At 47.3% G+C, this 12524-nt stretch overlaps 1 protein-coding gene across 2 annotated transcripts in view; it reads right to left on the reverse strand.

Annotated features, from left to right (window-relative positions):
• Positions 1–560: 560 nt before the first annotated feature.
• The window catches only part of MARCHF3 (membrane associated ring-CH-type finger 3), a 147219-nt gene continuing 135255 nt past the window's right edge, over positions 561–12524 (reverse strand). For both annotated transcript variants that reach the window (XM_067731612.1, XM_067731613.1), the window contains 2 exons: positions 8125–8334; positions 561–1493 (listed from right to left, as the gene is read on the reverse strand). In XM_067731612.1, the coding sequence (XP_067587713.1) occupies positions 1335–1493; positions 8125–8334 (369 nt within the window). In that variant the 3' untranslated portion in view covers positions 561–1334. The remainder of the gene's footprint in view (positions 1494–8124; positions 8335–12524) is intronic.

Below are 12524 nucleotides of genomic sequence, written 5' to 3' on the forward strand. Positions count from 1 at the left end.
GTCTTCTCTTCAGGGCTGTGGGTAGGTGGGCGGACGGGAGCCTGAGTGCCAATCTGAGCGAGTGCTCTCCTCAGACAGCATGTCTGCTCCCTGGCTTCAGTGGACACACAAAGGCAGGGAGCAGTCTAGACCCTTTACACTGCGATGGATAAAAGAGGGACATGGAGCCCTTAGAAAATGCCTATTTCAGCCTGTGACAGGATTGGCTCGTGGTTGGGGGAAGGCACTGCGTGGGGCCTTTTTCTCTGTTTTTTTGGAAAATCAGACAAAGGGGTCTTAGACTGCTTGGACAGGCTTTTTTGGCCACGACTACCTGTCAAGCCGGAAATTTGGCAGAGCAATGGGAATGCTAATTGATATGCAAAACAGGTCCAGGGTTCCTAGAAATGTCTAATGATCCTCCAGTTCAGTGCGAATGAAGGATTAAGACATGCGCTAAATGAAATGGGAATAGGAACACCAACCTTTTTGCCTTTGCTTTTTTTTTTTCCTTTTTCAAATCTACTTTGGGAAACTTCACAGGTTTTGTGATTAAAAAAATAGTATTGCAATCAGTGGGGGTCTTTCACACACTGGATATTTATTATTAGAAAATAGCTTCTATCAGCTGTCATTACCAAACAAGTTGAAAGGAGCGTGCTTCTCACCATAAATTGTTTTTCTCCTTAATGAAATTTAAGTAAACAGTTCACTGTGGGGAGAGTCGCCACGCTTGTTTTTCCTTTAAAAACTGAATAATTAAATGAAGTTGAGTACAAAACATCCTTCAAATATGACTTGTCCTGCAGCTGCTACGCTGTCCCCTTGAGTAAGGGGCATGGAAGAGATGGAAAAGACACTCAAGCTATCAAATTACCCCAAAGAATCTACAGTAGAAACTGGGAAACAAACCAACGAACCCAAACAAAACCCATCCAAACCAACCATGAAATCAGTTTTAACATTGGCTTTTCATCTTTGATTATCATCTAAGTTTAATATATATATATATATCTATATATATATTTGAAATAGTAATAAAAAAGGAAGAGTTGAATTGCATCCTTAGCAGGACAACCTTCCTCATATGTTAAAGAGGTGTTCAGAAAATTCCGTACAGTATCTGCTAAATACACATGTTTGGCAGCTCAGCAAATATCATATGATTGCAGCATCCGTGATTTGAAGTCAAAGAGCGATTCGCTTTCTTCAGGCGGAGTCTGTTGCTCAGGGTGACATGATAACATGGCTCTGGATGTTCTTCGACCCACGGGCTCGAGGAAGGGTTTCGGGGTGGCCCAGTGCAGAAACTTCCAAACCCCAAACAACAAATCAACCAACCAAACACACAAACATCAAACAATCGTCTCCTTTGAGTTCCTCTTGACAGAGTGGAGGCCCAGCAAGGACTTCTGGTTAGAAGGGACGTTGACAGACTTTGGAATGAGGAGAATCACCCTCTGATTGGTCCGACGCCATTCATTGTACAATCGACAGTGGTACCTAAATGACACCTGGGGTCAGGAGAGGAAAAATAAGGGAAGGTTTCAGGTAAGCGGAAGCTGATTATCAATCCAAACGACATACACGCCATTTAAAACAGCTCCAAACAGCAGTACAGCGGGGCAAGACCTGGGGGGAAACTGCTGTAGCAGGCAGCTGAGCGCTGGGAGACTGGCCCCAGCCACAGAGCACCCACGTGTGAACAAGGGGCAGGTCTCCCTCGTGCCTCTTCAAACTGGGTAAAATCGGAGTATTAATAGCAAATGAGGTTCCTCCTGAGTTTGGATTTATTTTCAGGATAGTGGTCTGGGCCCCAGAGTATCAGTGGGGAAGAAAGTTGGCTGGGGGCAGTGGGCAGAGTAGCTACGGTGCCAGCCCTTGCCCAGCCGTGGGACTAGGCAATGTGCCTTTCTGGTCATCAAGTTTCTCTCTGTTAAATGAGAGGGATGCTGGGGCTTCACGCACCCTTCTGTAGGTTGGACACTGCACAACTCGAAGGACCCCATTCACGGTGTGATAGGAAGGGCACCCTTCATACTGTGCTGTGGACAAACTGAACAACTGTACTTGGCGGCCCCTGTGGGTGATCCCCATTGCCTCCAGCTCAGTCCTTCCATGGCGTCCAGTGGGGAAGCTTTGGCCTGGGCACCAACTCCGCTGATGCGTTCTTCCTGAGCCAGTGCCTGTGCCCACCTCAGCGTGGCATCAGTGCCCTGTACACCACGGCACTTGTTTCTCTCTCACCCTGCACTAGAAGCATGTTGAGGGCAGGTCTTGTGTTGTATTCTTCTTTGCATGCTGTGTACCTATCACAGTGTCTGGCGCTTAGGAAGCTGCTTAGTTAAGTTCACTGAGTGAATGGATGAGTGACCAAGTATCCTGTACCTTCTAATTGCAACACTGCTTTAGATTTAGGCCTCTCTTACATGATACAGGACAGCACGAGCAGTAAACGCATCATCAACTGTGACATAACTTGCCCCCAAAGTGCTTGCTTCTCGTGTAAATAGACTGGAATGAGATGCTTACATCTGTGGTTTGCTTTGGAGAAGGCTGGCACAAAGCACTGATGAACCGCCCAGGAAATTCAAATAATCTGTTCTTCTGAAGATGTACAAACTGCCTTTAAAGGTGGAAGTAGGTTCTAGTTTGAGTATATCCAGATAACTAGGTAAGTGCTGGGGAGGAAGGGGCCCATGACCTGAGAGTGACAAATTATCCAGGTATGGGCTGTTTAACCACCTGGGTTGTGTGGGTCATGTTGACCCTGGTACAGGGCCTACGTCGGTCAAAGAGTGGGCTGACCCTGTGGTATGGGCTCGGTGTTTCTGGAAGTAGAGGAGAATGCAGGCCCTTGATCAGCAAGGGCTTGTTTGTCTTCATGGCAGGATCATGAAATCCAAGGCCACTCAGATTTCTGAGGCTAGAAAGCAGATGCCACAGGCTGAATGCCAGAGAGATTTGAGTATGAAAATAAAAGCTTTTAAACTCACACAGATGTGCTTTTCTCCAAGAGGCTCTGAACATGCCAAAGTGGATCAGAGGTTGTTTTTTTTTTTTTTTTTAAGTTTGATTCTCTTTTATCTGTTCTGTTCTGTCCTGCTGCTGCTTGGTGCTACTCATGAATGTAAGAGGCAGGCTGGAAAGCATGCTGTTCAGGGCCAAGGGCCGGGAAGGTGTAGGAAACAGACTAGTACTAATGAAGAGCTGAGGCAGTACAAGAAGTCTGGAATCTGGAAATATGACAGGAAAGCTGGATTTGAAATCAAGGGTCCCTTCGTCCGGGACGTTAAAGAGCAGCGCATGCTTGGCGTCTTCAGTAAGCAGCAGAAGCAGCTGCAGCTGTGCGCAGGAGGGAGCAGCCCGAGGGCTCCGGGCGGGCGGGCGCACCAGGCCGAAGCCCCATCCTCTACTGATGTCTCCGCGACTTTGGGAGGGTTGTTTGCTGCCTCCAAGTCCCGGTGTCCTCATTTGTAAACTGTGAATAATGATATCAGAGATAATGCACAAAGAGCACTTAGCACAGTGCCACTGCCACACGTTAGTGTTCCTGGCCTGTTATTTCTGATGGGTTAAATCTGGAAAAGAAGATAACTTTGTGACACTCCTTCTTGGATACAGGAAACTGGGGGCAAAAAGAAAAAGAGAGGCTGGGCTATTTCCTTGAAAGCCCTGCTCTCAGTGTGCCCGTGGAGGCCGTACCACCTGGGAGCTTGTTAGAATGTGACACCTGTGGGCTCCGCCCAGACTTACGGAATCAGAGCGTGCATTTTAACAAGATCCCCTGGTGATTCGCACGTAAGTTCAAGCCTGTGAAGCACAGGGGAACGTGGGGAGTCCATGACTTTGCAGGTCTCGTGGTTCCTTGGCCGGGAAGTACAAAAATCAGCCCGCTTGTTCGGACAAACGAACGAGATCTTATTATGCATTAATCTACCTTGATTGCTGTTCACCACCATGTCTGCAGGCAAATTCAACCAATAAGAAGAAAGCATCATGAAGATGACGCTGCATCGGGGAAAATACAGGAAGGTAGGTGCAGGGCAGAGGGACGGTGGGTTTGCACTCGCCCTGGGTAGTCCTGGCTTTGGTCTCTAGGAGCGCCAAGACACTCCCTCCCCTTGGTGGAACAGAAGTGGAATAAAGCAGGTTTGATGTAGAGCAATAAAGAGGCAGTGAGGAAAAAATAAACAACATGAAGGAAGAAGAAGCTATGGCAGTAGTAACACTGGGAACTTCATTTAGATATTTCTTAAACTTCTGAGGTTTTAAAGAAAGAGGGTGAAGAAAGAGCACAGGGCCACTATTCTAAAAACACTACTCTTTATGGGATGGGTTTCTTGAAGTGCCTTCATTTCTTCATCCAAAGACTATTTATTAACCTCCTGTCACGGGCAAGGTCTGCACAGAGAGTTGCGGTCATGTGCACGGCACACAGAGGGCTGGAGCATATTAGCATCACCTCTCCCTGAGGGAGGTGATGGGCTGCACTGAAGCTTTGCTGTAAAGTCCCAGCAGGCTTTGGGAAATCTCATTACGAATTTTGATTCTGCCCTCTCGGGAGTTTATGGTGCGACAGAAGCATATTGGTGGGGCCAGGGCTTTGGCAGCTGCCTTCCCAGAACTGGGCGCAGCTCACTGACCTGTGATGGCACTGTGGAAGAGAAGAGGGCGGCGCGGGTGTGAATCAGCCACACCAGGTCGTGCTGGACACCCTCGGGGTGTGTCTAGACCCGCTCCACAGTGAGCCTTGCCGGGACAGTGTTCTGTGGGACCTTCCCCCTTCGTAAAGAGATTTTAAATGATTAACCCGTGGGACTGGGAGTCAGCCAGTGGAGCCAGGGCATCATTCATTTCATCCTGTGATTTAACTGGTTTCTGGGCTGGGCTCTGGTTGCATCAGCGATGTGGAGGATGGTGGTACCTCCTGGGGGTCACTGCATGTGGGCATCGCTACACTGGGCTAACGCACATCCTATGTGGACACTTTCTAAATGCTTCATGTGGACTCAGTTCTCACCTACTCTTCTCGTGTCCATGGGCTTCAAATCGTTGGTGACATGCACAGTGATGTTTCTGGGGTATCTTCCCCCCAACCCCAGCTCTCAGGGGGGAGGTGGTAGAGGTCTTGGCTTCCCGGGTCCCAGACACCTGTGTTCCCACACAGTAGGTTTCAGAAGGCAGAACTCCCCGAGTCTGCGTCAAGCCTGGGCCCTGGTGGAGGCAAGGAGCTCCACAGGCACCGCAGGCGAGCAGCACGGGCGCGGGTTCCTCCTGACAGCGCCCAGCGAGGCCCTTCCAGGAGGGCTCCTCCGAGGAGCCGGGCTGGGACTGACACTGTGTTTGTTTATCTAAGACGTTTTCACAGCGTATTCTCCTTAAGCCTGACAGCTTGTTTACAGCGCGATTCTGCTGGAGGGCAGTTTCCAAGTGCTGTCAGCTTCTGAATTACGGCTCTTGCTCGGGCCGCTCAGCAACAGCATTTATCTGGGAAGGAGTTAGTCTAGATTCGATAACCTGCTGCTGAGCTATGGCCGTGCGTTCTTCACACCCAAGGGGAGAAGCGCCTTCTTTCCCTCCAGCTGCTCGGCATTTTACGGGGAGCCGGGGGGCAGTGCAGGATGTGGTGGAACACAGCAGTCAGAGGAAGAAAACCCGTCCTCTGCCAGGTGCTCTGATGGATGTTCCCGAGGTCATCCCACCTCATCCTCACAATAGCACATTGGCCCAGGGGTTAGCAGTCGTTTCCCCAAGTTTTTGCATCAGGAGAAGGATGCTCAAAAAGGTTAGGGACCTGTTTGAAGTTACACAGCTACCAGGATGCTAAACCTTGGGTTTAAACACAGAGCCTTTGGATTCTGAAGGGATGTGCTTGTTACCACGCAGCACTGCCTTTTGGAAGCATTTCTGGAATGACGTATGTTATCAGACTCCTGAAAGAGCCACTCCGGGGACCTTTCCCTCCCAAATTTTCCTTTCACCTGGGATGAGAGATGAAATAGGATCACATCATAGGTAATCTCTTTTTTTCTTTCCCTCTTTTGCCCACTCCCCTCTTTTTTTTCTTTCTTGTTAGGTAAGTGTGTGCTTTACAAAGCAGATTTTCAAAAAGGCCTTAAGTTGGTTTGAATGCCCATCATTTAAGTCTATATCTTCATCCGTCCTTCACCTTAGGCACTTGTATAAGAAAAATCAGAGACTAGCAAACCTCTAAACATGGTAAAAACTTACACTTAATTATTTTCCAAAGCGCTTTCCCATGGGCGCTTTCACTTCAATCTCGTAAGACCAGGGGAAGTTGGCAGGATGGGTATTAATCTCATCCCCACTTTACAGATGAGGACACTGAGGCTCAGAGAAGTGAAATGACTTCCCAAGGTGGTTCAGTAGTTAGACAGTAGTAGACAGACAATGTCTTTCTTTTCTTTTTTTCTTTTTGTTGGCCACGCCACACAGCTTGTGGGATCTTAGTTCCCCGACTAGGGATTGAATGTGGGCCCTCAGCAGTGAAAGCTCTGAGTCCTAACGACTGGACCACCAGCGTATTCCCTAATTTCTTATTTTTTTAATTTTTTTGTGGTACGCGGGCCTCTCACTGTCGTGGCCTCTCCCGTTGCGGTGCACAGGCTCCGGACGCGCAGGCTCAGCGGCCATGGCTCACGGGCCCAGCCGCTCCGCGGCATGTGGGACCTTCCCGGACCGGGGCAGGAACCCGTGTCCCCTGCATTGGCAGGCGGACTCTCAACCACTGCGCCACCAGGGAAGCCCTTTAATTTCTTATTTTTAAGCCTCTTCCCATCACCGTGTCCTTGTGGCTTCTGAGTGAGCATGGTTGCTTGATTCACAATGAATCAGGACACACTTTGGAAGCATAGACATTTAAAGGAGACAATAATGGTTTTGCCTGGGGGCTTCATTAGGCTGGGAACAGAATGCCTACCTTAACCAGAGGACTCTGATAAAGCTCCAAGCATCGTAAACACTACCTGTTTACCAAGGCTCACGTCATGCCCCTCTCACTGAGACTGAAATGTGTCCCCCACTTATTGTCTGAAATTTCCCCGAGAGGAGGCAAAGAGCTGGACAAGAGGGAAACGTGATGAGCAGGGGGTTGCGTCAGTGTGGCAGGTGGGTCAGTGTGGCAGGAATGGCAGCTGGTGGCACAGGACTCGGGAGACAGAGCAAGGGAGCAAGTGTGAGCACCAGAAGCTTCTACATGCCGACACTGTGCTGCCGGTGTGGGAGTGGGACAGTCTAGACAGGAAATACATGTTGAATAACAATGGAATGTTCTCGGATTAGAGATGAGCAGGCACAGGAGAGTCATGCCAGGAAGCAGGGGGCCCGGTTTCTGAAAACCTTCTAGAGGATCGTGACATCCTTCCCTGCAGGTCTCAGAGGGAAGCGTCAAGAGACGGCAGATGCTGCGCTTTGTGGGCTCTGCCAACTGGTACCCGAGCAATCACGGGGTTAAAACACTAAAGAACCAGAGAGGGTTAAAGATTTTCCCCTCATATACAGCAGGAACACTTATTGGGAAATGGTTTTTCTTTAGTGACAGCTTCTCAGCTGGATGAATTAGTGTTTTTATGGGCAGCAGAGTCAATATCCCAACCCGGAATAATCATCAGGCGAAGTGCAGCTCCATGTCCAACAAGGACTTTAGGCCGCGTCAGGACATAAAAAGAAAATAACCAGCAGGAGGATTCACGATCTGTGCAGGCAGTGACAGCAACGGTGGCCAAGTGCATCATTCACCATACATCACAATCCCGGCAAGAGAGAGGAGCATGGACGAGAGAGAAAACGCCAGGCCTCCTAACAGATGGAGTCCTTGGCTACGAGAGGAGAGGGATGTCTGGGGTGCATGTCTTTGAGGAACTCTCAGAAGCTGGGGCTTTTTCTTTACTTCATCTGCTCTTCCCAGCAGTGCACATACACACACACACACACACACACACACACACACACACACACACGTTCACGTGCAGTAGTAAACCGAATCCCACGCTCTCGCCAGCATTTGAAGGTCTGTCTGCTCCCGGGTGGGTGAGATGAGCTACAGGCAAGAGGGGAGGCTGTGCCAGCTGGGGGGCTGCCAGCTCCCACCGACCTAACTCCCAGGCCCTGGGCCATACTTACTAGTGTCCAAAAGAGGTAAATAGTGAAGAGTGCGACAGTGAGTGCAATTAGTCCGACGGCTTCGAGCCGACTGCTAAAGTGCAGGTGGTCCACGGCGCCCCGTAGGCAGAGCCAGCCCGAGATGGTGGCCAGAGGAGTGATGAACAAGAAGCACACCATGTCTCCAAACAGAGTCCGCTTCTCGTGCTGGGGGCCTGGATTTCTGAGCCACTGCCAAGGGAAGGGAGACAGAGAAAAGCAAGGACAGGGTTAAATGCCAGGGAGGAGTGAAGACACACTACTCTGAGGTTGTCCTTGTCTACAGCATCTGGAAAAAGGCACTTCTGACCTGTTCTGAGATCACACAGAAGCATTAAGGGCTCATTCCCATGCCCTGTCCCATGAACAGTAGTGATTATGATGTGAGTGTAATATGACAATAGTGATTATGATGATAGGAATAGTAATAATAATAATAATAAAAGCATCCTTGCTGTAGGTGTCCTGCTGGTTTTGAAAGAGTTCAATGATTATTATTATGAATCACAGTGACCGAATGTGGAAGGCAGAGAGGACCTTATATTTGGAAGGTAACTGAGGTGCAGGAAGTGCTGTCAGCTGCCAGAGCATTCCTGCGTCTTGACCCTGGGAACGTGTGCGGGAAAGGGTTAACTCAGCAGGCCCAGGTTGCTCAAATCCTGCACGTTCCCAAGAAAGACCTGTTTTTTAAGACTGGCTCCTAAGAGAAGAGCTCTGAGTCCTTGTGATAATGTGCCTCATAAGAGCGTTTTTGCATGCCTGAGGCCTTGGGCCACATGGTGCCAGTGTAAGCAGATAGTTTATGCCAACAGTGTGATTTATGCTGAACACCTATTTTTGTTGTAGGGGCTGGAGTCTGAGTAGCTTGAGGTCTTTCATGCAGGTGCTGCATGTCTTTTGTGACTCACCCCAATAAGCACCCTGAACACTGGGGCTCGGGTGAGCATCCCTGAGAGATAACGCTTTGCATACGTTGTTACAGATTGTTGCTAGAAAAATTAAGCACATCTGTGTGATATTACTTGGAGGGGACATCTGGGAGCTTGTGCCTTGTTTCTCTTGGACGTTGCCCCATGCACTTTCTCCCTTTGCTGATTTTAATTGGTATCCCTCTGTTGTAATTAACCATACCATGAGTCTAAGAGCTTTTCTAAGAGTTTTGTGAGTCCTTCTAGTCAATCTCTGAGCCTGAGGGTGGTCTTGGGGAATGAGACTCATCTGACTCCACGCGTCTTGTAATGCCCCTGCCTTATGTTTTAGGACCCTGAACCTCCTATGTAGGACCGTCTCTGACATCTTAATTGTGCTGCCATCTTGGCTGAACCAACTCCAGAAAGGGTGGGGAAAACGTCCGCTTGTTGAAAGACTAGAGATGAGCATTCCTGCAGGACGGGAAATAGCGTTGCTGTCCTCCCACTTGGGGAACTGCTAAATGTCTGCTGAGATGTTTTCCATTCTAGGAAATGTCATGCTTACATGTTGGAGTCAGTGCATAGTGGTAATGAAGCCAGGTGGCTTTCCTTTGGATTAGCATGGAAATGTGCCCAAGTAATTTGACATTCCCATCTCACTATCCCATGTAGCGATGACAGAGGCCAAGGAGTCCAGGGAAAGAGTGAGGTCACACACAGTTGACAGGGTGAGGTGGGAGAGACACTGGCTGGCTGGCTTCCATCTCATCTCGGGGACTAGCAGTGCTGTGGGCTGCTGAGCAGATACCCCAAGGGGCCAGCACAGCATTTCCTACAAAACCATTGGTGGGAGGGAAAGGACCATGACAGGGGAGACAAGAGTGGATGGAAGTGACTGGAGAGAGGGGGAAGGCCAGGCTCGGGGCAGAGACAAGAGACATACGAGCTAGGAAGAGGGCGAGCAAGTTGAGGAAAGAGCTGTGTAAGGGCCAACACAAAAGCCTCAAAGAGTGAGCACAAGAGATGGGGGGTCAAAGGCACAGAAGACAGTTTTCTGGAACGTTCCCTCCCTTGAATGTTTGCCTGAGGCGAATAGTAAATGACCCCGTATGCCTAAATTACCCCTTTCCAGTGACAATCCACTTTAAAAATGGGCTGAGAAGCTGAAAGAAGTCACCTCAGCTCGAAAATGGAGCTGAATACATATTAAAACATAGATTATATTAAATATATATATTTATATTTAATATAATTAATTAAATTATTTAAATAATTAAATTATTTAAATAATTAATTAAATATAATTATATTTATATAATTAAATATAATCTAAATATATATTAGATTAAAACATAGATTATATTGTCTGTGAATATAAACACAGTATTATACAAATTTAATACAATACCAAAATGATCAAGTGCAAACAGTATTAACCCTGCTACGTGTTGTCATGCTACCTCAGACATCTGGGCAGCTTCAAAGAAATTCAAAGAGCTCTTAGTTATTAACGTTTTCTTATCTAAATACTGGCACTATCTCTGTGAAGTGGAGAGTAGAAATGAGGCCTTGTTATCCCAACTTTACAGAGGCTCAGTGAGGGAGAATGACTGCTCCAGGTGATACTGAGAAGGGGATCAGAATCTCTCCACTCTTATTCAGATGTCCTGTCAGTAAAATATTTGTAAATTGAAATTGCAAGACATTAAAGAAGTCCAGATTCTTTAACAACAGTGCCGACCTAGCAGCGGCCCGACCCCCCGCGCCCTCCTCCTCACCCCGTGACAGCTTAGATTTTCCCTGGAAGCAGATCTGGGAGCCTGGCCTACTTTTCTCTGTGTCCCCACTTGTTGGAACATAGTAGGTTCTCAATAACTACGTGACAGATGTGCACAGACAAGCTTATCTCATTGGCTAAGCCTCCCCCCAGTTTCTGTTCCTTGGGAATTCTGAGTACGTTTTATTAAAAATAACTTAGCACTTTATGTGGCCCTTGACATTGCTCATTGAAATGACTCAGGAATGCAAGGAGGTAATTGTGGATGACTACTGAGCTCTGATGTAAAATAAATTGCAAAGGCAAACTAGAAATTGCTATTGCTTGTTCCCAGTTTCCAATTTTCTAATTGTTCTTTGATCTTCTATATTCCTGAAAAATTTCCAGGCCACTTTTTATGTCCATGACCACCAGCACCTGGATTCTGCACCTTATTAACACTATACATGTTCTTCTCTGGTTCAGTTCACCCTTTGTATTGTTTGCTGCTGGGTCACATTTAGGTATGAGGTTCTTCAAACAGGTACTGCTATGTTAAAATCTGCGACTTCTTCAGGACCCTAAGTATAATTTATCTCCTACACAAATGCAGGCCCCATGAATAAGACCACTGGTAATGTCTGTTGTTGAGAAAAAATTCGCCCTGTGCCATGGTAAGAACCTCTGCCAAAGTATCCAAATAGGCTAATGCAGGATATTTACACAAACAGAGTTTACAACAGAGAAAATGGGAGTTTGCCTCAAGTTTCCAGCAACAGGGCATTGTCTAACTACAATGTGGAATTTACGTAAAACAGACTGCTCTAAAGTAATCTGAAATGGTAATGTATATTTTATATTTACTGACATGATATACTGCTGAACAGGAAAAGAATTCTACTAGACAGAATGTAGAGTATGATCCTGTATCTGTAGTGATGTGTTTACATACACATGGACATCTACATAGATGTAGTGAACTCACATAGACGAAGACCAGAGGGATACCAGCAAAATAGTTGCTGCTCTTGGTGGTGGAATCAGAATGGTCTTTAATTTTTTCCTTTTTGTATGTATATTCTTGTTTTCTAAAATGAACATGGATTACTTGTGTAAATATATATATATATATATATACATCCAGAGGGAGAGAGGGAGGGAGGGAGAGAGACAGGGAGAGAGGAGGGAGTCAGGGGAGGGAGGTGTCTAGTGCACTGCAAACTACAGCAACAAAATAAACTATTACAGAGCCAAGGCTGGGGCAAGCCACTGCTAGCTATTTGGAGTGTCTTATGCAATGTCTCATTGAATCTTCACAATAACCCTGTGAGGCAGGTGCTAACATTATCCCCATTTTACAGATGCAAACACTGGGGAGCAGAGTTTAGTAACTCACCTAAGGATAGATTGCAAGTGGGTATTAGAGGTGAGCTTGAAACCAGCCTCACTTCTGTTCCTTGCTCTCCATATTTATGTTTTCTTTCTGCACCAAATGGCATTTGCATGTGCGCGTGGGCGTGTGTGTGTGTGTGTGTGTGTGTGTGTGTGTGTGTGTGTATACGCCTGCACATGCACACACTAGATGTTTTGCAGACTTTCAGCTTGGTGGAATACGGTAAGTCCTGCTGTTTTATTGGTACATCAGATAACTGAATGGTTGGCTGGCCAGGATGTTATCATGGTAACTTTATAAAATATTTTTAGGCTGCTGTTCT

Source organism: Pseudorca crassidens, chromosome 3 (genome assembly GCF_039906515.1).
Source record: "Pseudorca crassidens isolate mPseCra1 chromosome 3, mPseCra1.hap1, whole genome shotgun sequence".
Classification (NCBI taxonomy): Eukaryota; Metazoa; Chordata; class Mammalia; order Artiodactyla; family Delphinidae; genus Pseudorca; species Pseudorca crassidens.